We start from the raw sequence: 24856 nt of genomic DNA on the forward strand, positions 1-24856 counted from the left end.
ACACAGACTGCGTATTCCGTAAACATGCGTAAACGCATGCGAAAAACGGTCCGTATTCTGACGTGCGTAAACGGACCGAATTTACGTTCCGAAAGTGGCTGCGTTTGAGGTTATACACAGGATCCGAACGATGCGACTTTTCGCTTGAGTGCGTCCTGCTCCAAATCAGTTGTTTGGCTGTAAAGGGTGGGTGTTTGATGAAGAAAACTGTATTTTTTTGCATTTGGGTCATCACAGTGGTGGTGGGATTTTAATATTGCTATAACTCGAACACACTGACCATTTAAAGTAAATCAAAATGTTTGCAATCAACATTATCCACCCGACCCTTTGCTGGTGCAAAACCTAGCTAAAATGAGATGGCAGTACAATAACATTGCTAGTGGAAAACAAATGTCACAAAACGTTTGTATTTTTTCCTGAAATACACTTTAAAGCAGACACAATAAAATGCATAATTTGCATGTGTCAAAGTAACACGGTGCACATGAGCAATATATATATAAATAGTAAAACCAGGAATGAATAAACACATGAACTTTTTGTGTATTTATACAGACTGCTTCATACTTCTAAAGAATTTAATTTGCCTTTAAAAAGCCCCATGTATGATTTGATAGCCTCTATTTTGGAAAAATGAAAGGAAATCTTAGTTTTAGCAGTTGGCTTCTGTTGATTTGACAATGTGATGGTTGTTGCCAGCAGGACTCTTACAAACAACAAAAAACGCAACAGTATGTACAAATTAGTTTAGAAGTATTGTTGTTTTGGGTCAGCTAAAACTAAACAAGCAAAATAGTATTACCATTAAAGTATTGTTGATTGTCTTTTTCGGAGAGTGCACTTTGTTTAATCCACAAGAGAAGTCATTTCATTTGACTTTTCTGATTGGTTTCCATCTCTTACATAAAACACACCCTTGGTTACAAAATTACAATAAAGATGTAAAAAATAAAAACTCCCCACACATTATTCAAAATATCTTTCCTGCAGTCCTCTGGTAGCAGATGGTTTGAGAACATTCTATTACAAAACATGACATATAGTAGGTTTATTGCAAGTATGCAGCACAAATCATTTAATTTACATACCTGTGCAGTGTGCTGTTATGTATGAATCTTGAACAACTGGATTTTCTTCCTTCTTTTTACATATGTATCTCATATGGCACTTTTCTTTCATATTTTTCCTAGAAAAAGTACCAGACAAGAGTCATGTATACTTCATGAATTGCGCATTTGATAAACAACATAAACCCTTTCCTATGTGCATGAAAAAAGTTGTCAAACCACTTAATGGTATAAAAATTAGTTAAACTACCAGTTAAATCAAACTCTGCTGCAAAAATTTATAAGATATATTAGTAGGCTATTCATCACACTGCATTGGATATTTTACACCAAACAAAGCAGGTGACTCTAGTTCAGTGGTTCTCAACTCATTTCAGGCCATGGACCACTGGCCAAGCAAAAATAATATCGTGGACCATTTCATTTTGAGCAAGGTTGAAGTAAGCATACGAAACAACAATTTGGGCTTGAAACATAATTCTTTAAAACCGATTTTTAAGAAGTGAGATACAATTATTAACAGCTAACATTTCGTTACTTCTTTAACATGGAAAATGCAATCATCTCTAGTTTATCACCAACATTAGTGGATGTCTTGTGGACCACCCAAAAAGTCATCATGGACCACCAGTTGAGAAGCACTGCTCTAGTTTAATTATATAAGTTCTTCTTGATATGTTTTGTTGAGATTGGCCAATCAAAGCTTTCCAAAAATGAACTTATCATGACAACTTTTAGATGCACAAATCACAGTTTGAAGTAGAAACATCATCCAGTACTTAGTGTATGAAAAGAACAACCATGGGTATATGATTTCATAAGCAACATTCTAAATATTAATACAGCATAGGCTACTGAGCATAGTTCCGAATTTCGATACCCTGATGCTTTATTTGCAGTCTTCTATTTCGTTAATATTGCGATCAACAGCATTAACTACCACAAATATCTTATGAACTGACTCTTTCGTGACCCCATTTTTTGCCAGAAAACTATTGTTACTTACATTATTAGCTTTTTGTATCCCGTTGTTATTCTGCGTACCAGCCGATTTCGAAGCCAGTCGAAATAGAACATGTTCTATTGTTCGTATGGCCTTGCGTTAACGTCCGTCTCGTCCGTTTTCGGAAAAAACGCAAGGTACGCATTCTGTGTATTAGCCTACACGTTGACTATAATGCACCAAAGTTTTAAAAGAAACAGAAATATAGCGTCGATTTTTTACTTCGTTTAAAATAATAATGCTTTCGCGGAAAATATATTCTAGATAATGTCCCTGCCTTAACGAATGTTGGTCTGTGTAGATATGCTAAGCTACAAATAAAGAACAAACTAACAGAAAACATGAACAGGAAATAGAAACAGTAGGATTCTAGAATGTGAAGCTTTATTGTAAAAAAACGAGTACACTTCGCAAAATTAGCTGCAAAAACGTTTTCGTCTGCGATTAGCACTGTTGTTAATGAGCATTGTGATATAACTTTCGGCAAAAGCTTTAGCAGCCTACATATGGAAAGCAAGTAAGGCAGTTGTCCCGAACCCAAATTGTTTTGAAAACAAAACCGGAACGTGACCCAAAAAAGCCCGGCCCGACCTATACCTTAGGCACGTGACACTGCGATAGGTAAAGCACAATTGCCGTAAAAAGCATCCTGCACGACTTTTCGGACGGTTTTTAGACAAGCTGGTTGAGTGAATTGATTGCTGAGTAAATATTACGTGACTGTCGTATTTATTTTGTTAAAAAGCGCCAAACCATTCAGTGTTGATTTGCATGGGCCACTTACTTTCAATGGAGACGAAACAACACGCATAAAATGACGCACAACATTTATAATCAGTCATTTTCCACTATATCTGCAGGACGATTTTTTGTTGACCACCTCTAACTTTTAACTACAACTGCATTTGCAGCCCCCAAAAGGACATACAGGCCGGGGTTGAGTTTATTTCGCTTGATAAATGAGCACATGGCGACACGACAGCACTAGTTTAATGACAAGCGTCAAAAGTTCACCGTTTTATCACACTCGTGATGCACTGAGGCGCGACGAAGAAAAATAAACATTTTCATTCCAAGACAAAGGCTGAACGAACGACAGTTCAACCGTTTCTAGTCGCGCAACCTCAAAAACAAGTTTCAAAATATTTTGTATTCCTGTCTGTTGTACTTGTGATCGTTTTGAGTTGAGAAGCTTTTACCAGACCGACGCAACATTAAAAATGGAGATGAGAACATGGATAAAGATTGTTGTCGTATCGGTAATAACTATTACCTGTGGTAAGTAATTATATTACAATTTTGAAACGTTTTGTTTTAAAAACTAAAGCTTAGCTACGGAACGTAGATTAAGCAGTTCGAAATTGGAGTACCAACATACTAAAGAAAAAAGACATATGTTGGATGCTACAATTTGCTCAGCGTAAACGTAATGAAATCGTAAACTTCCAATTATTTGTCAAAAAAGCTAAACAAAATCGAAAAAATACTGCAAAATTCCAACTAAACGTGTTCAATACGTTTGGTTGCTCGATAGACGTACATGCAACGGTTAAACATGTTTAAAGTTCTTGAAGGACAACCTGAAAGCCACAAAAAGCCGCAAACCAGGTTTTTTGTCTTGATGAACTAACCTGATTAATTTTAGTGGCACAAGAAGACGTATGTCTCGGACAGTCTTTGCGAAAACTCTGCAATCGCCTCAACAGGATTGAAGGTATTTTGATCAAACTTTGGTGTGGACAAATTAACGCATTATCTTATGTTTTGCAGCAAAACTGAGGGTATTCAGTCAAAAGTCAATAGCTGCTAATCGAGGTAATTTATTTTTTACGATTCGTGCAGAAACAGAACTTTGCCAATGCGGGCATTAAGGTTTCGAGAAAAGGTTGGAAAAGCTGGATTTGTAATCCGGGGCGGGCTTTTCGGGTTTAATCTCCAATAAAACCGGCTTGATTGGCCTGGCACTTGGCGTCAGTTGTGCTACATTTTCACCAACTTCCAGGCCTGATTCCGAATTGAAAAAAATGCCTTAAGGTCGGCTTGTATTCAAACCCCAAATTCAGGTTTACAACTGCGAGCTGGTATGTTCGTTTAGTTCTATAAAAGTTTTGTAAAAATGAAGGTGAAACAAAAACGTTGCACACATTATTCGAAAACTTTAAATTGCCAAATTCACGAGTATTTCCAAGAACTTTAAAACTTAACCAGCTTTAGATCTTATTATTCATTCGGGAGTGTAAAAAACAAATACGCTTTTTAGATTCGCTCTGCAAACTGGGTTTGAAAACCCACTTCATACCTGATGACGCCATTACTGCGTCATCGTACTTGGATCAGGATCAAACAACATTGTATCACCACAAGTTTGGCCGCTTGGACGAACCACACATTCCGGGGATAAACTTTGGTGCCTGGGTCGCTGGCAGAAGTAGGTGCCAGTTTTGAGTTTGGACCTTAGGGAAAATTTAAGATTTTTGCGGGAAATGAAGCGCTGTTGTACCGCAGCCTTAAGCATAAACTAGTCAACATGGGCTGTTAAAAACGTTGTTTTCAAAATGGTTTTCAAAAAAACCTACATCGCTGAAACGAATGTTTCCCAACACGATTTTTAAAAGTAAAAAATTAAGTTAAATATAAAGCCAGACAAAAAGGTTTGTGTTACAATATTATTTAATTGCACAAACCCGGACCTGTAAAATTTACTCATCAACCTATTCAAAATCCTCTTTTTTTGTTTAGTTAACAGATATTTTTACAGACAGGGAAGGCGAATGGATACAAGTAGACTTGGGGCAAAAATCCCGCATTACTGGGGTCGTGACCCAGGGTAGAGGGGATGCAAACGTGGAACAGTGGGTGACAAGATACAAGATGGGGTTCCAGGCCCCCGGTGGCCAAAGGTGGAAGCTTGTTAAAGACGATGAAAATGAGCCCATAGTGAGTAGAACAATCAGTTGTTAAAAAACGCTTTAGGAAAATGAAATAACTCGCATGGACAATGTATATGGCTTTCGTAGACTGTAGTAACAAGGAATGCCTAACGTTATGCACGCAAGGAACATTTTAAAACTCCAATACACCATGTGATCAAGTGTAATCATTAAATTGTGTTCTGTTAGCTTCTGCCATGTCCATATTGCCACATTTGTTACGTCTCATGACCGTTAGATTTGGAAACTTGTTATTTTGCTCTTTTCTGTTCATTTAAGAAACGGTAATTAACATGCGACACAGGAACCATTGCATAATTCTGATTTAGAACCCATTTGTATACAAGATATGCTAATAAACCGTGGCTGAATGTTTTAGGTCATTCCTATTTTAGTTTTAATCTATAAGTAAAGCGTATAACTTATTTTCAGTTCACTTACACGCCAAAACCTTAAACACGTCATTTTGTGAGTTGAAAAATGAATAGCCATAACGATACACCAACAGTTTGGTAAACAATTTGCTAAGATGAACATAAAACTACTAAACTTAAAAGGAAATAGGAGTGTTTTTGCGTTGCTTTGTGACGTGCTTGCGTTTCATTCTTTTTCCCTTTGTTTATCGTACACTGCACTAGTCGCATTCGGTATTATAATTTTAGTCTGTTGAAGGCGACCTGTATAGGACGTCGAAACGTCGGAATAAAAATACATTTGCCAGAAGAGCTCTATAAACGTGATGTTATGCCTGGCAGCAATAGCTTATATACTTAATAGGAGAAGTTTAAGTCAAAAGAAATTAACTATAAACTAAAAATTTGAATTACAGATCTTTAGCGGCAACAGCGACAACATAAACAAAGTGACAAACATCTTGCCTCGGCCCATTGTGGCGATCAGGTTGCGACTTGTAGTGGTAGAGTGGCATAACTTTATCGCACTGCGACACGAGTACCTGACCTGCTGAAGAACTTTGAAAATTGAAAATCGTTCGGCTATAAACTGATGCTATACTAAGTAAAATGTTCTTGTTTTGTGGTGATCGTGGTACACTTTGTAAATAAATTATCAGACAAGTTTGATTTAATTGTGCTCAAGCGGACATTTTAGGATTTAGAATACCTTGGGTTTTTTAGTTTTTTTCACGGGTTTCCAACCCAGGACACTTCCGGGGACGAATCCCGTTACCATTTGGCCACGTTCCTGCCCATTTTTGGTTTAAATTTTTTTATTATTATTATTAAATTATAATTATACGTATAAAACACAAAAATGAAAAGACGGCAAGAATAAAAATAGCACCAATCAAAAGCGATTTTGGGTTTTAAATGGTGATTGTAAGAAAAATTAAAACATATAGCGACACTAGCGGACAAAATGTTTTGTCAAGCAAGTCGTTGAGTGATGCACTATCGTATTAAATTTAACAGCAGACTCTTATATCAAAAGATGGGCAGGAACTTGGCCGAATGGTCCAGCGCGCCTGACCCATGTACACACAAAAAAAACCTTGATCGGGATTCGTCCCCGGGAGTGTCCTGGGTTCGAACCCCGTGAAAAAAATAGATAAATATCGAAAGAATATTCACCAATCGATTTTGTTACAAACGTTTGAAGGCGTTTTAATCAACAAAAACACAAAAACAGATCAGCAAACACGCAAGAACTCATAGTATTTGGTCATTGGAAACTTATTTGTAAGCTGGGTTGAACTGATTGGGTTGTTACGCCTTTCTGACGGTTGGACGGCTTTAGGCCTTGGGGATTTTGCTTTGTCATACGTTTTAAGGAACAGTTCACAACTTTAATTTGAGCCCAAACTATTTCATAACCGCTAAAATATACTTTTCTACAGCTCAAAACCTACTTAAAAACGTAAACGCACACAAAGCGTTATCGCAATTGGGTAAGCGCGAGAACCAATCCATAAACCTAACGTTATCCATAACTATATTGCCTATATTGTTGTTACAGACATGAAAACAAAAAGGAGTAAAATCTGGGTGATTAACTTAGCGATTTCAAGGTAAAAAAGCGTATCGAAAGGCCAAAAGTCCTACATTAAAGTGCGTTTGATTAAATCTTGAGGACAAAATAAACCTAAATCTAAAGGTTGACGTGTGTGTAGGTTTAGACTGCTTTGTAAGCTCCTTATCAAACTTGACGATAAAACTGTACAGGAGTTGTACGATCGGTTGCTATTTTTGTGTTTAACATCAGCATCCTTAACTCAATGTACGCATTTGGCCGATTTCACAACATTAAAGACGCGACGTGCTGTACAACACAAGACCGAGACGTAACAATGCAGAAGTCACAAAGGAGCCGAATCGAAAACAAAACACGGTGACACCAAGACAAATATTTCTTCAACTGACTGGTACAATAGACGGGAAAGTTTTCCGCGCTTATCAAAGACTCAAACGACATGAGAGTGAAAACCAGTTCAGGGAGATTATGCCATTGGCTATGTTTTCTGATATACTTTATAGTTTATTTACGAATATAACGGCCAAAGTAGACGTAAACAGTAATATAACTAAAATTCTAAAGCATGTCGCTAAATAGGCTGTTATATTTGTTGTAGACTTATGAACAGATCCGAGAATAGTGTTTTTTTATACCTTAGTTAGTTGAGAGAATATATTTCCACAATAGATTTCTATTCATATAACGTTTACAGTTAAAGTTTTCACTTTGTTAGTACAGTGCCTTAAAAACGATGACTGTTAAAAACATTGGTAATAAACAGTGGAGTTTACCTTAGGAGACTTTGCCTTAATTTCTGAGAAAAGAAAGAAAATAAAACCAAAACGGTACCAGCGTTTAGTATTGCATAAGTAAAACTTCTATTTAAAGTCAAGTACCAACTACATTATCACAGTCCATACGAGGTTGTTATATTGAATTTCGCATGCCGTTTCATGCAGCACGGCATATGCTATAGGGCCTAGCAGCTAGGCAAACCCCAATAGAAGCATTTTTGACCGGCGCTCTATTTCAGCAAAGGGTAAACGTTAGTTGTATTAAGACAAGCGTAGGTTATATTAGTTCACATGAGTTCAAACAAGCTTTTTATTGGAGGGCAATTTGCATTTAAGCTTTGGTATCTACCACAGACTATGTATAATACATTAAAATGCTTTAAGCCCTTAAAAGTACAACAGGCAAAATTTACATAATTTCGAAGGTGCAATATTATGAACGTTAGGAGCAAACCTAACTGCCAACAAAAACACGATCAATGTTACTATTGATTATACTTGGAATTTTGCTAGCTGGAGTAAAAGGTAAGAAATATGTAATAACACAAAGTCTTTTATCAATGTATTAGTATGGAGAATGCACCAAGTGTTTTCGTGTGCGTTGGTTACGCTATAAATGGATCAGATATGGTAAGTAAGTATATCCGGATGCTAGCCGGGTGTGAATTGTATTGTTCGGAGTGTTGTGTAATGTAATGTATACTTTTGAATACAATAGAGACCACAATAGAGGCGCCGACCTCCCCCCAAATGTGTTGTTTGTAAAACCCTGAACAATTGTTTACCGTTTATCATGACGTTTAAATACCGCGTTTATCATGATGTTTAAATTACCCTAAAAAACAGGCACCATTTTCTAACTTATTGTGTAAGCACTGTCAGGGTCCCACTTAAACATGTTCTGAAAGCCTTTTTTATACCTTCCATACAATTCTTGAAATTAAATTTGTGTGGCGTTACAGTAAAATCACCAGAAACCAGCTAAAGATTTTTATCGTACTATAAAATTAAAGCAAAACGAAACCAAACAATGTTTCGCACACAATGTCCATCTTTGGTCCCTAGATCATGAACCATTAATTTAACCCATAATAGTCAATATAAGTTACGATGCTTTTGAACTCAAATTAGAGAAAAACAATTAAAAAGCGTGATTGCTGTGATATATATGCCTAGCAAGACGTGGAAAAGGACGGCCATGTAAGCACTCCGATTCAAAAAAGTTTAAAACAAATAACAGATACACATTCAAAAGTTGAAAACTAGCCATATAAAAAGTCCAATTCAATTGTAAATCGCGAAAAATAACTTTTAACCATATAATTGTGCAATCCAATCTAATTAGTAGTGTGCTTCTTATCAACTTTGCGGTAATGTTACATGTAAATTAAAAAATTTTTACCTTGTAGGCCAGCAAGATATTTGTACTGAATCCGTCCTCACTGCCGAATCGGGCAACGTTTCATCCCCGAACTACCCAAGCGATTATGGAAACTCCATTGATTGCACAGTGAAAATTGAAACATCGGCAGATAAGGTATTGTAGGGAAAATTTGCTGAAAATAATACACAAGTAAAGCACAAGACATAAAAGGCTTGAAGCGAGAAAAACACACAAAAAATAACCATTGGGTAAAGGAATTTAATGCCAATGGCTTTCTTATTGAATTTAATGCGAATATATCTATGTATATACATCTAGGGGGGCAGTGCACCTTGTTTCGAACTATACCGCTCATCAGTCGAGCTGGTGACGAGTGATAGACCGTATTGGCTAGTGTAGCCAACCAGGCTAAAAAAGCCACCCCACACGCAAAACTAGCGCACAATGGCCCAACAACTGCTTGAGGACCAAAGTGAAGTCGGCTCAGTGTGTAAAAGCATCAATTAAGCCAATAGATGCTGCAGACAATGCACACTGTTTCGAACTATAAGGCTACATTAGCCAATACAGACTATCTCTCGTCACCAGCTGTACTTATGAGACCTTATAGGCTGTTTAAATGAAAGTTATTTGCAAATTTACAATATGCAACAGGTAGCTATGTCGAAAGCGGGTATAATTCCGAGTCTTTTTCGCTTAAACCAGTTTGGACAGGCTACTGTGCTGGGTTTGAATCTGAGCACATGCTAAACTTCTTTTTTTCGGGATTTTACGCTTTGCAAATCCAGTCATGACAATATACATGAGCACAATTCAAACAACCCTTTTTTATGCAGGTCATTTTAATCACGTTTTTGGACTTGGACATCGAAGACAACGTACTTTGCTCTCTAGATGAGTTAAGGATATTCGACGGCACAACGTTGGTAGGCTACAATGATTTATTTTACTTTCCAGAAAGCCACCTTGAATATTAAATGCAGCTGGTGGACATTTTGCATTTTTGCTGTATAGATAATTACAAGCAGTATATACTAATTATTATTAGTAATACAAGTAACTAATACAAGCTACAACTTTATTGGTATTGGAGCGCAGTGTTGCCAGGTCAAACTTCCGCGCAACACTGCTGCTTGTCAAAACTTGCCAAAAAAACGCAACTACTAAGTAAATCGAAAACAAGCCCTTAACTTTGCTGTCTTTAGTCTATTTGCTAAGCCAAGGTGTTAAAGTGCATGTAAAATCAAAAATAGTCTTTTTGACAACCCGTTACCAGTGACATAAACTCGCAACTAAATGTCAGAAATTGTCCCCATTGGGCGGGAAGTCCGCCACCCAAACAACACTATTTATTTAGGCAGTCCAGGGTAGGGTCAAAATGAGAATTGTACGTCGGGGCACGTATTTCGGTTTTACGCTTAAGTTTAAAGAAAACGGGCTTGATTTGGGTTTGACTTTACTCTTAGTGACATTTGTGCGGCAATATTATTTTGATGAATCTAACTTTTAGGCTTGATTTCAGCTTATTTTAGAAAAATGTGTTTTCGTGCCCCATTTGCAGGCCAACTTATAACGCCGGATAAATATGGTACCTGCAGGTAACAGGACCTCTTAAAAAACTATTGCGTATAAACTAAAAAAACATTTAAGCGTTCCAGGTCAAATTTGGCATGATAGTTGCCGAGGTTGATATTAAACATCCATTAGATTTAGAGGACGTTTGCAAGTTCTGTTTTTGTAGGATGACAGTTTAAAAAAAATGAAACTTGGGCCTTAATACAAACCTATGCTGTAAAGCTTCAGATACCTTAAGTTACATTTTTGTATCTATTGTCTTATCAAATAGGAATGCTTGATAGGCCACGTTACACAGTATAAAACATAAACACATTCCAACGGCAACTTTCTGTATTTCAACCACAACATGATAAGTTGTTCTTGGCGTTCTTAAGGATTTAAAACTCTGTTTACCACATCCCGAGATTTCAAGTTATACTCAATAGCCGGTAAAAAACCCCTTAGTTAGAACTTAATTGTCCACATAAAAAACATAGCCTGCATTCATAGCTTGCAAGGCTATTGCCATACGCTCGAATACTTTATAGATCGGCTAGATTCACCATAACACCTTCAATGGGCATGGTATAGCCTACTACAAATATAGATATTCCATACACTTTTTTTCAATACAACTAAACACAGTGTCTGGTTTGTTATCTAATATTTGCTTTTAGTACACAAGTAAAAGTTTTTGTGGAACAACTCTACCAAGAAACTTCGAAGCCCACAATCCTGAAGTCACGCTGACTTTCACCACTGATGCAGATACAGTTGGAAGAGGATTTCTTATTCAATGGACAACAAGCGGTAAGTTTAAACCAGTTGTGCACGGCTACATTATATATTTTTAATTCACTAAAAGCCAGTGCGTGCACTGGGCCTATAGACGGTCTACCGCTTCTTTTTTGAAACAAAAACTACTTTCAGATCACGTTGGTTTCTTTAAGAGGTGTATAACTTGTAAGGAAGTCAAATGCCTCGCAAAAAATCTTTTTTATTAAAGCTCTAGATTTGCAGCTGTGTACAGGTTTAGCCTTACAAGTTGGGTTAAGTCAGGGTTACTTTGCGATTTTTAAATATTATGTACTCAAGCAATTTGCAACATAGCATATTATACTATACGCATCTGCACAACCGATAAAATAACGAATATTTTCTTTTTATTTTCTTTATGAGCTAAATGGTTTAAGCCAAAAGTGACTTAATAGGAGTAAAATTGTCAAATCAGAAAGAAATGACGGTACAAAATTAAACTAAATATTTTTTATATTTATCCAGCAAGATGTGCAGACAGTCAGTTCTCCTGCTGGAACGGTAATTGTATTCCTTCAACCCAACATTGTGACGGAACAAAGCATTGCTCGGACGACAGTGATGAAATTGAGTGTGGTAAACAAGTTTAAAATTTAAAGGTGGCCTAAGTTTTACAACTCTATGCAACATACGATATTTCATGCAGATCAAGCAAGTGCTGACATCTCGGAATGTGGAAAAGTCAACATTGCGCCGCAATTTTTATGGGTACGAGTATTTATGTATTCTTTATATTTATAACTTGCCTAGTAGCAACGCCGCACAAAGACCTACTAAGGGCCTTAGTAAGCTATACATGTAAACAGTGGTGGGATTCAAATTTTTGTCGACCGGTTCTACCACAAAAGTCATATTTTTCAGCCGGTTCTGTTACAAAAAGTCCATTGACAGTAACCAGCAATGATAACCGGTTTGCTGATCTCATAAATTTCGTAAGACGGTTCTAAACAACCGGTGCGACCCGGTTGAATCCCATCACTGCATGCAAGGAATAAGCTTTGCCCAGATAGTGTTTCTCAAACCGGGTTTGTAGACCCAACGATTCATGGTTTGGTTACATGATTTCGCAAATATTTATTTGTGGATTTTTAACCAAAATAGACAGCCAAAATTTAGTTGCATGGCATATTATACAACATGGACAACTAAATGCCAGGTTAAAATCTATACGCAGGTTCATAGAAGGACATGGTTTAAAATTGGTCCTTTTCTAACAAGGGTTGGGAATCGCTGTCTTAAGATCGAGTTTTAACCTCCCTTTACGGAAAGTTGCAACGCTCCTGCTGGTTAAAGCGAACAAAACGCTAAAACGCAGCGGCCATGGATTCAAATGTTATTGTAGGGTAAAAATTTGGTACTCGAATGCCTTTCGTCTTGCTATGAGTTACTGCCCAGTAATACTGACAGGCTTCTTGCAAAATACTGAAAAAGCCATATTCGCAACGGCTATTGTGTCGTTTTGTGATCGCGATGCAAGATTGCCAGCAACAATATTATCAAGAACTTGGGACAACGGATGTATATGAAAAGAAAAAGTGCTTGTTATTTTAACACAACACTGTGTTTCAATGTACCACGTCACAACAAACAGTCGCATTAATTCAACCATCAATAAAGTTAACAATGTCATTCAATTTGGCAACAATTTAAGCTAAAATCTAATGAATTTTATTTTTATCTGTATCAATTTTGATTTCAGAACACAAGAATTGTTGGGGGCAACGAAGCAATACCTGGATCGTGGCCTTGGCAGGTCCGGTTGATTATTGTGTCTGGTCTAAGGAGCTTTCTGTGTGGAGGATCCATCATCAATGCTTATTGGGTTGTGACTGCTGCACACTGCACAATCAATGCAGAGTAAGTGAAAAAGAAACTACTACTCGAGTATCACAGTTGCATACATTAGAGTTTTGAACCACCATCATTATATCACACTGATTGTCAAAAGTTTTGACATAGAACAAATATTGTTAATTATAGCGTTTTTTCTCAACAATCTAAACTTATTGGAGGCTACAACACAGGGTTATAAGCGACCTACCGATTTTAGACCTTAACTAAACTTATTTAAAGTTTCATTTACGCTCCAAGGTCAGGTTTAGACCTACATAGGTCCTCGGAAATTTGTACTGAACATAAGCAGTACGCAAAAAACACGCTCTATGAGATGTGAAAAATATGTAACTACAACTAAAATGCAAAAATTCGTCAATTCCTGCCCTAATCTAAGTCAATATTCAACTGCAAAAATCGCAACAAAACAAAACAAACAAGCCCAAAAGCGGTCCGACTTTTAACTCTGTCCTAGTACAAAAATTAAACTGGTGAGTTTTGATTTTACAGGGCATCACTTGTAACAGTACAAGCGGGTTATCATTCTTCCTCACAAACCAGCGAAATTCAGTCATCGGGTGTTTCACTTATAACAAACCATCCAAGCTACAGCTCGTAAGTATAACAATTTATCAATTAACATAGCGAAGCATTTAGTTAATTGTTTGCCTAAGCTACAAATCATAGTATGCTAAAAACGCAGAACAATCAGATTTTGATAAAAAGCTTTAACAGAAGTTGAATTACTTACAATGGGTGTATGTAAAATGAGGAAAGTCCTTCAGGAAGCAACTGAGAATTGCGCTAATAAGTGTAAAGAGAAATTGTATGCCCTGAGTAATTGGTTTGTAAAAAAGGTGTCTGGTGTTGCAACTAAGTCTAATAACATCTCAAAATTTGCGCAACATAGACAATAAACTTAAAGCCTTTCTCTATCTCTCGAAATTGGGGTATTTGTAACTTTGTCGATCAATTGATGTAAAAACTACATTTCAATGACGGTGACCCTTATGACACTACTAAGTAGGTTGTTTTGTTTTGCAGTACGACTGAAGAAAACGACATAGCCCTGCTGTTTCTGTCGACCAAACTAACTTTCGGAACCACGGTCAGAGCAATTTGTATTCCCGAAGACACGGCGACCTTTGACCTTCCAACTGGTACAACATGCGTAGCGACTGGATTTGGCAGTTTAGGTAACGAACATAATTAATCAACCAAAATAAGCACTATTTAGCGTAGTCGTTTTCAAACCATTTTGTTGGCTTACATGACCAAAAAAACACCCTTTTCAATGTTTGTCAACCAAAGAGTTTACCAAATGCGAATGAATGAAGAAATAAAGTTAAAATACAAAACGCAAACCAAATAGAAAAACGCTTTAATATGCCTTCATGTAGAATTAGGTTTAGCTAATAACCTATTGTTACACACAGCTTATATTGAGATATACCAGGAATCACTCTTTAGTTTAGATTGTTAAACAAATCAATTTAGAGTTAACTATATCTATATCCTTACAATTCCACTTCAATGTATCATTAAGTTTTTATTACAAAAGAGAGGTTACTCATTTTTGTGTAGTTCACACGTTTCGGATATCAACCCATTATAAACATACCTTTTTAACTCGCTAGACATAAAGTTTTTAACTATCGTTTCACCAGGAATATTACAGATAAAAGATTTACGTATTTATTAACAAAGGTCATCAGAAAAAACTAAATTCAGAGCAAAAACTCCCTATCTTTACGAAAAAAACCTGATTAATGTAAAAGTGACAAATTATAATTACTGTTTTGGTTTCTACAGCTTTCGGATATAGCACGTCAAATTCTTTGCAACAAGTTCGGCTTTCACTTGTTGACCAATCTCAATGTGCATCGAGTTACGAAGATTTGCAAGACACCAACATTTGCGCTGGAGATTTCAGCAAAGGAGGGGTGGATAGCTGCCAGGTACGTTTTAAACTTTAGTTAAAAAAGATACCATTACCCGTGGCGTTAAGACTGGATTTTGTTATTTGCAGACAAACAACGTTGGCCCCTTTGGCCGTTATAGTAAGAAATAGGAAGAAAAAGTAACTTCCGTAAATGAATCCCCGAGAGTATAAGACCAAGAATATTTAACGAAATTTTCAGTTAGCAACTCTGATAATATACAACCTGGTGGACAAAACCCCCTTTTCAGTATTTTCTGACAAATTTTTGCTGGCAGCAACATCTTATACATCTACCCGCAACTTTGTTTTTTGAAAACATAGGCAAAAAAGCTTAGATATTGGTCAGTTAACTTAGTTAGAAAATACACCACTTATGAACCCTCGAAATGCCATAATCGTGTATTGTTTGTTTTTTCGAGTAGAATGACACTTAAACGAGTCACACCTAATAAATCTTTACATTTTAAAGATCAATTAAATCAACCAGGCGCAATGCCACACAAATTTTACAAAGCTAACCTAAAAAAGTGAATGTTAAGTGTATTTTGCTCGGTAAAGGAAGACTAGTACAAAATTTTAACCTTAGATTGGGTGCAGTGGAGGGTAATTTTTTGGGACAGGAAATTTAACCCAGACGTTAATTATAAGAGTGTCCTCATACCATTTAATGCCATCCTCATAAAATGACAGAAACAATTATGATCTTTAGGGTGACTCTGGTGGACCACTGGCTTGTTTCGTAAACGAGGAAAAGTGGTATCTGATAGGAGTTACCTCATATGGAAAGGAATGTGCCAGGGCAATGTTCCCTGGTGTATACACGCGAGTGACAAAGTACCAAACTTGGATTAGCGCAAGTAAGCATTTACGATGAGATTAAATAAACTAGTTTCAAGTAATTCATGACAAATTCATAAGTTATGTATGTTTGCCACAATAATAAACGAATACAGAAAATACTTGCGAAAAGTGACATAGGTAAGTTATGTGTTTATTTTCAACAAAACTGTTTTTCAAGAGCAGATATTGTTTCCAAGCTTATTCAATTTTATCAAGCCTTGCAACAAAAAATGATCAGATTGAAAGGTTATAACTTAAGCAAATATCTTTTAAACCAAACAAAAAACAAAATGCTTGCCTAATTGCGGAGCCTGTAGTTATATTCAAGTTATCAACAACAGAATATGTTTTTTGTTGCCATTTGCGTCAAGACCTGCACAAGTGTCGTACACCCAAAATTAGCTACAACGAACACGTTTTTATAGCACGTAAACGTTTGCAGATTCTCCAGTTCCAACAGATCCAACAACAACCACAACTACAACCACCACCACAGGTAATTATTTTGTTCCAAAGTAACAACACGGTATAAGGCAAACACAAATGTATAGTGATGTACTGTGTGTTTAAAGTTTTTTCGTTTGTGTCCAAATTTTAGAATGCGGTATATAAGTTGACGGAACAAAAACTTAATATAGTACAAGCATATTATACTACTCTCAAACAAGTTGTGTTTTGGAGAAGAAAATGAAAACACACTTCTATTATACTTTCAGAGTGCAGTTCATGCATTTTAACAGCTCCTTCAGGAAATATTGTGAGTCCGGAATACCCTAACAACTACGCACAAAACTTGGATCGCAACTGGACCATAGAAACAACAGCGAACAAGGTAAACGGTCATTTCTACCCATGTGTTATGCTGCTAACGTTGTGTGTTTGTTGCAAGGTGATACATCTAACATTTATGGACATTGAACTGGAGATGTCTGACAATTGCCAGCACGACTACCTACGGATTTATGATGGAGACGTGTTGGTACGTACATGCAAAAAAAAACATTTTATAAACGCCACTGGTTCCCGAACTATAGTACATTGGCTTTTGTGAATCAAAGAGTTTTTTAACATAAATTGTTTTATGGCATTATGTGCTGCTATGTTTTCATAGTGGTAAACAATGCGATGTTGTAAATGGTTTAAAAGTTTGCGTGGTGAGTCCAAGAAAATAAGTTTTGAAACACGAATAAAAAAGTTTAAAAACCATTGATATAAGCCACAAGATTTTTTTGGCAAAACTGGTCTCATTTTTCAATAGTATACAAGAGCTTAGACTCTGATACCAGTATGTGACACCACTGATTTCAATATAACAATTCTACATCTAAATATTGTCGTTGAGTCAAGGCATGATCTACTAATTAAAAGGAGGTTAAATTTGTTTACATTTTACAGTACGCTGGTCGGTCGTTCTGCGGCAGGACTTTACCTCTAGACTTTGCTGCGCTGACAACTACAGTGCGAATCGAGTTTCACACCGACTCAGGCATTACTGGGAGAGGTTTCCAAATACGTTGGAACACTACAGGTAGGAATTTTAAAACTGTGACAAGTTTGAACTATATCTCTCTGTATACTAAGTTACATGTTGCAGCAGTAGCTCCCAACCTTTATAGACGAAATCCTCCCTTAACAATTCAAAACATTTGTCATTACTCCCTAATAAACTACATAATATATGCTAAACCATTATTCAAAACATTGGTCTTTTATCAACTTCACAGGTTACATTCCCAAAGCCTATGTGTCTATTTACAAACCACATTTACAAATTCAAGTAAATTCCTCCCATCTGATTTTAAACTCCTTGAGAAGAATACCTCCCGGTTGAGAATCAATGTGTTAAAGCACAAACTAAAGTACAAAAACTTACCGACATGCGTGCACAATAAACATGTCAGTTTGTTGATGAACATTCTTTCGTTTCATATTTGTTTTGCTGTAAATATCAAGTAAAAGTACACTCTTGTCAACTGTCCACCAGAATTTTTATTTTTTGTCCAACAATACAACTTCTACGTTTTATGAAACCAGTCTGACTTAAACACGGCGCCTCAACTGTAAACTCTAGGGGCAAATGGCGACTTTTGTGATGTGAAGCGTCATGGTAGCGGGCAATCGATGTCACTGCCCTAAGCATTTGGATTGCCCGCTTGAATAACTAAATACTTTTGGGTAAACTTACATAAACGAATATAATTTAGGGATTTTTTTCGGTACATATTTACAACAGCATATAGAACAACTTATCACATATGAAACTGCAATATACCTGGAAACTAAAAAAGCCATTAATTTAAGTCGGAACAATAAACGACAAAGTTATCGATTTATTTTCGCTCAAACATGAGCTAAACAATTCCAGATTTCCAGAGTAAGAAGCGGACCTAAAATTGAGGCCAAAACCCGAAGAACAAAACCTTTCAAAGCTTGCGTTCCATTCTTTTTTCCTTTGTTTATCGTGCACTGTTCTTGTCGCATTCAGTGTTATTTACCCGATAAAGGCGACGTGTATAGGATGTCGAAACGTCGGAATAAAATTACATTTTCCAGAAGAGCTCTACAAACTTGATATTATGTCTGGCAGCAATAGCTTATATATAAAACCTTTCAGAGTTGATGGAATTGCGTCGAGCATAAAGTCAAAATATGACTGTTTTATTCAAACTCAGGCAAATCGAAAAGCCCAGCCCAACTTTCACATCTGCGAGACTGTACAAATATAAAAAACAACAGCTAGGGACACTGACCTAATTGTGCCATTTGAATAAACCGAATGGATCAACTTTCTTCGTGAAACATTTTGTTTTTTAGATCGTTGTGGTAGTGAAGAGTTTACGTGCTGGAATGGAACTTGCATTCCTGTTTCCCAACGTTGCGATGGCGTGAGACACTGCGAAGATGACAGCGACGAAATCGAATGCAGTAAGATATATTTCCAAACTTTGAAGCAAAATTTTTTACAATATACATATATTTTAATTAGTAAATAAATTTCACAATTAGCACCTAACCAGACTTTACTTATTGTCGGCGTATTTGATATTTAAATCACTATATTTTGGGCCTCGTTGAGCTGAATCTTTACCTGTTTGACAATATTTTTCAGCGCTAAAATGTCAAAAAATACTCTATGCTTTTAGGTCGCATGCCTACCACGCCAGACCAATGTGGAAAGGTTGAATCTGCGCCAGCGTTTACTTGGGTAAGTAAACAGATACCTCTTATCAGATTTGTAATAAGTTAGTTTTACACGGTCTATAATGTTTCGATCTATAAGACCATTACTGCTGGTTCCAGGACAATTGCAATACAAGTAGTAACGCTAGTTCAGACGACACTTCAGTTTGTTTGGTCTTTAGAGGTTGAAAAAGTTAAACCTCATTGCATTTTATGGGTGCCACAACTAACCATAAACCAAAGTGGAACTGGGTTCCAATCGCCAAGCAATCAAGGGTGTGTTAAAAGTCACATTTCATATGAAAGCAATGTTCCGATAGCTGCGGACATTGCAAACTGATCAGACTTGATAGGTTACAAGAAGGGGGTGTAATAATAAACAAGCAAACGCATGCTGTCTTCATAAGCGTTATTTGTATTCTTTAACTCATCAGAAAACGAATTTGGATAAATTGACTCCTTTAGGCTTAACGAACTTTTGGAGCACAGTTTGTACAAGACTGTAAAAATAAACTTTTCGTTTATACAGGACCATCGCACCGTGGGTGGCAACATGGCTGTGGAGAATTCGTGGCCGTGGCATGCTGCTGTTTATCAATACGGTGTCAGCAATCCCATTTGTGGAGGAGTTATTATAAGCGATGAATGGATTCTAACCGTGGCACACTGTGTTCAAGCTTACACCATGTAAATAAAGTTGATTGCATTTTTCTACCAGACTAACTGCGTGTTATTTCTGCCATCATATTTTGTATGTTTTTAAATCAGTGCAAATGTTTAACACTGTTTTTGAGAGATTGTAATGCATAAACAATATCTGGTCCTTTAACAGACAATATGATCCTTAATGAACTATTTTTTTGCTCTGCAGTTTTACAAAGACAGACAATAATTTAGCCAAAATATACATACCTTTTACAACGACGGCATGTGTTTTTTGCAAAGGTGTTTCAATATAGAGATGTTTCTAACCATTAAACACTCTTTTTTCACTACTTTTTTAATAATCAGTAACCAGAATTAGATTTAAACCGATTTACATTTCGTTTTTTGCAGACCATCGTCTTTACATGTGGATGTAGGAAAACACACGCGAATAGGTGGTGAGGACCAAGCACGCGACGTACTTGAAATTCACGTACACCCTTCATATACCACGTGAGTTGTGCAGCTATTCTCGCCTTGGTCACTATTGCGACACAAATGCGCTGTATTACTCTGAGTTTAAAGCAGCTTAAGTTTTGCTTTTCGGAGATAGAGATTCGGTTTTGTAAAATGGTGGTTAATTTAAAAATTTTCTTGTAGGACGGTAAAGTTTAAAACGCTCATTTTTTAAAAACAAAGTTTTGTCGTGTATGTTTTGTTTCGAATTTGTGTTAGATTTTTCTGAAAATTAGCCAAATCGCTTTTGGCCAAGGTTTTAAAGTGATACTAAATCAGAGAATGACATAAGCATAAAAATTTGAGAAATTTACTGTTTTAATCTTCTACTAGATTTTTTTGTAATCTTTCTGTCTCTTTACCAAAAAGATGTTGCTAACAATATTTTAGCATTTTGCTTTCATTAGCATTGCATTTGATATATGTTTCACGCCAAGTTGCTATTTATTATTTTTAACGTTTTTTGATATTTCAACAGTTTTGCAGAAGGAAACGACATTGCCTTGTTAAAGCTGGAGTTTGCTCTAACATTTAACGCCAAAGTTCGGCCTGTGTGTTTGCCAAATGACAACTTCAACACGAAACCTGGTACTTTTGCCATTGCTTCGGGATTCGGAGACTTATGTAAGAGTTTGTATGATTATCGGCAAAACAGCTTGGGTTTCAAAAAAGGGAAAATAATAGGCAATAAAAATTTACTATCAGCCTACCATGATCGAAAATGAACCCGATTTATTAGACATGTTAAACTATACATGGCACCAAAACTTTGACTTGGCGAAATGGACAGCAATGTCATCACCTAAAAACATGTTATTGAAGATTATATATTATATTATCTTTTTAATAACTAATTTGTCTATTTTAACTCGACCAAAATTAATTAGTGTTGTTTCCAATATTTAGATTATTCTGGGCCGAGCCCGGACGTATTGTATCAAGTCCGAATACCGATTGTCTCCAATTCGCAATGTGAAACACAGTACAGTGGAGTCAGCACAATTTACTCTTCACAAATATGTGCTGGAAATATTGAAAGAGGGGGAGTTGGAACGTGCCAGGTGTGAACAAAACTTGTTATTTCATGAAACAGTCATAGTACGCCAGGCCTATTAAAGGCGTAATACCGAATCAGCCGGTCTCCCAAACATTCACTTTATAAAACAGAATAGTATCTAAACAAAAAACTAAATTAATGTATAAAACTTTTACTATGTGCGTGATTTTTTCGAAAAAAAAGGTTGGAATCAATGAGACGGTTATCAAAAGCAGATTTACAATAGCCGCTTGACGCAAGTAACTGTAACAAAAAGCATTGTTCTTTTTAGGTGCAATCTAGTACCACGTGAGCTTAATGATAAAAAAGCAATCAGAAACAATATTTACAACGTAAAACCAATTATTTTCAAAACTAAGATTGTATTTGCTGTTTCTAAAAAAATCCTTGAAGTAATGATCACAATTTTGGGTAAAAATTGTTATTTTCTGTTCATATTGCCACAACGATTTTAGTACCAGACTGCGAGAAAGGGGAAAAAAGGGGAAAAACTTTACAATATTTTTGCAGGGTGACTCAGGAGGCCCCCTAGTGGTGCTTGAATCCGAAACATCGTGGACATTGATTGGTGTGACGTCATTTGGAGTAAAGTGCGCCGAGCCGGGATTCCCCGGGGTGTATACCCGAGTTTCTTCATTCAGAAATTGGATCGACGGTATGGTTTAGTTTTTAAACCGGTTTTAAAAATCTGTCTTAATAAATAGATAAATGTTCTTGTTTTTATGGCCCTTATAAAAGTCCCTCATTAAAAAACAGGTTTTTACTACTGAGTCACCAATAAAGACCTAATAAAGAAAAGTAACTTATACACAGGCGTTTGTCGCGAGTCGCGTGTTGCTTTATGTGACAGAGCATTTATTGGAAATTCTGTTATCGTAAGAACTGACTACAGAAAAGTTTTAATTGCGCATAGAGCATGAAAGTGAATTTAAAAGTTGTGTGAATATGCTGACGATTAACGCTATTAGGGTTGGGGAAGGTTTTACGATAAAAATGTCCATATACCCGACTCAATATAACTGAGTTCCTAACCCAATGCTAATCTCACTGTTATTTTCAATAACTGTGCTCTTTACGACATCTATCGGTATTTAGCACACTTTGTGATCATAATCATTGTCACCATAATATAAACAATCAAAGTATAAAAACAATAATAAAAAAAATAAATCCGTTTCTATCTGGAATTTTGACGTCGGGTTTTATCTGCAGAAACGCAGTCAGGCATAACGGAAACGACGACGTCAACAGGAACAATTGAGCGTACAACTGCTCATGCGTGTCAAACTCAAAACAGCGTTGTCCCCATAACCATTATCTTTCTATTCCGATTAATTGCGTTTTTACTTTTTTGACACGCGTACAGACGTCAAGACGAATCCGTTTTGCAATGAAGTTATTGTTGCTTGAACTTGTTTATGTTTTAATATTTTTTTAGTGTTTGAGGTACAATACGTTTACTGCATCCGAGGCCCATTTGGATAACTTTTTGTCACAATGTTTTAGTACTAATGTGGACCCCACAAATAAGTCATAGACAAAGTTGTTCAACATGCACCAACTAGCTAAAATTTTCCATGCAGATGACTAAGACTGTAAAACATTTTTGAAAAAACTTACCGACTTTAACTGTCCGATACACGTATGAGAAGTAGATTGCTTTTAAGCTGTTGATTATTTAAGACGCTTTTTAACATATTGCTACAAAGTATTGAACGTTGTGTTTTTGTCGCGCTTAACATTTTTTCGCTTGTTTTGTAAACTGTGAAAAAACAAACAGTGTTTTTCCCGCGTTACGTGGGTATATTGTATTTGAAAAGTTACCTGTTGTATAGACCGTGCGACTTTCCGATTCTGTTTCCCTTAAGTTAAAAAATTTACGTTTGTTTTTGCTTTTGTTTTTGCTTTTACTAGGAAGTTACGGAGTATTATTTTATGTTCACGTCTAAACGTCTTAAAATTACCTAGGCAACAAAAACAGTATTGTTAAAATTATGTCAACTGCCCCTAAACTTTACAATAAATTTTTACACTGTTAATTGGACTTTTCTTCGTATTGTTTTGTGCCAAACGTTTACCACTGTTAAAAAGTCTTGTATTTCTGTTCAACTGTGAATATAAACATAATGACTATGGCGATCTGTATTCATTTCAAAACTAACCACCTATCTTGGAAAAGAGGACCTGGTTCGATTCGAGGTTGAGTAGTTCAGTGCTAAAGGCCAAACTTGTTAACAAACGCAAAATCTGGACAATCGCGGAAGCCTCAAATCAGGCCTGAAAGTTGGTGCATTACTGCGAAAAATGATGTATTATTTAAGCCTGAACCCGACCCAAAGACTAACCTAACCCGAAAAGCCAGGCCCGACTTACAACTCTACCCCAGATGGCTTGGAGTTAGTACGAAAAACGATCACGCAAGGTACCGTACAAATAGTGCTAGTGTAAGGTGTAATATTAATAAATCACAAGCTTGCAGCTGATCAGAAAAGTTATGCCTGGGACTTCCTGAGTTACTTTTGAAACTTTCAAATTGAAAGGATGTGACAGCATGCGACTGCATGTAGAACAAAACTGGTTTTATGGCAAGCACATCTTTTAGCAATTAATTCCAGCTATGCCTTAAAGTAATTTGCAATTTCGCAGGAAGCAAAGCGCATTTAGTACAACGAAGTGTCAATGGTAATCTTTCTGCGCCCGATAATGGGTAAAGGTGCCTTGGACTGAATTCTGACATTTTTAGCGTGACCTACTTCTGAAACCTATAATCCACCGTATTTTGTTGTTTTCCATTCCGCACCGCACTGAGCGTGACCATATAAACCCCAAGGCTTAGTGATAATCATAGGTTTTGTGTTCACCTCTGTGGTTAAGTTGCGTTTTCCCTTTTTCTACGAACTGAGATGTAAACAGGTTGTGAGCCAGTGGTACAGATAGGTTAGATGTTGGGATATCTGACTGTATTGTGAAATTACTGTTGCACTAGATACTATATGTCATATGTTTTACCATGATACAAATTTACAGGTTATGCTACCAAAGATTTCAACTACAACCAGAGACAAAATTACTGTCACTTGCTTGGTTGTGTTGCGTAAAGTACCTTGGACAGTCCTCCCGTAGAGAAAGGATATTTTAAAACAAAGAAACTAGTGCAGTTTAGTACATGTGCACAGTAGCAATGTTCAAACAGCAATCAAAAATAGCTCTTACCGTTGCATTTTCCACCCTATAAGGTTTACAATGTTGTGCTTGTGTTTGTCCTTTCGCAGTTTGTTTTGTTTCTATTTGTTCAGACTGTGTTAAGTGGAGCTTCTT

At 36.5% G+C, this 24856-nt stretch overlaps 2 protein-coding genes and 1 long non-coding RNA gene across 3 annotated transcripts; all 3 read left to right on the plus strand.

Moving 5' to 3' along the window:
* The first annotated feature begins 2941 nt into the window (after positions 1–2941).
* Positions 2942–6065, plus strand: LOC145222480 (lactadherin-like). The gene is made up of 6 exons (XM_080088622.1): positions 2942–3351; positions 3719–3787; positions 3844–3888; positions 4334–4501; positions 4832–5010; positions 5833–6065. The coding sequence occupies exons 1-6, from the start codon at positions 3294–3296 to the stop codon at positions 5968–5970; spliced, it is 657 nt and encodes a 218-aa protein (XP_079944748.1). The 5' UTR covers positions 2942–3293; the 3' UTR covers positions 5971–6065.
* A 4757-nt stretch (positions 6066–10822) lies between these two features.
* LOC145222540 (CUB and peptidase domain-containing protein 1-like) lies at positions 10823–20011 on the plus strand. Its single transcript, XM_080088681.1, has 16 exons — positions 10823–10870; positions 11387–11519; positions 11991–12101; positions 12172–12233; positions 13225–13382; positions 13869–13973; positions 14403–14554; positions 15171–15316; positions 16010–16157; positions 16583–16636; positions 16857–16972; positions 17030–17119; positions 17536–17668; positions 18955–19065; positions 19284–19345; positions 19850–20011. Exons 1-16 carry the CDS (start codon positions 10823–10825, stop codon positions 20009–20011), a joined length of 1791 nt encoding a protein of 596 aa, XP_079944807.1.
* Positions 20012–21413: 1402 nt separating this feature from the next.
* LOC145222494 (uncharacterized) lies at positions 21414–22805 on the plus strand. Its single transcript, XR_013859351.1, has 3 exons — positions 21414–21542; positions 22049–22193; positions 22751–22805. It is a non-coding gene; the product is annotated as an uncharacterized LOC145222494 (long non-coding RNA).
* The last annotated feature ends 2051 nt before the right edge of the window (positions 22806–24856 follow it).

This window comes from Phallusia mammillata, chromosome 4, assembly GCF_965637545.1.
Source record: "Phallusia mammillata chromosome 4, kaPhaMamm4.hap1.1, whole genome shotgun sequence".
In the NCBI taxonomy this organism is placed as follows: domain Eukaryota; kingdom Metazoa; phylum Chordata; class Ascidiacea; order Phlebobranchia; family Ascidiidae; genus Phallusia; species Phallusia mammillata.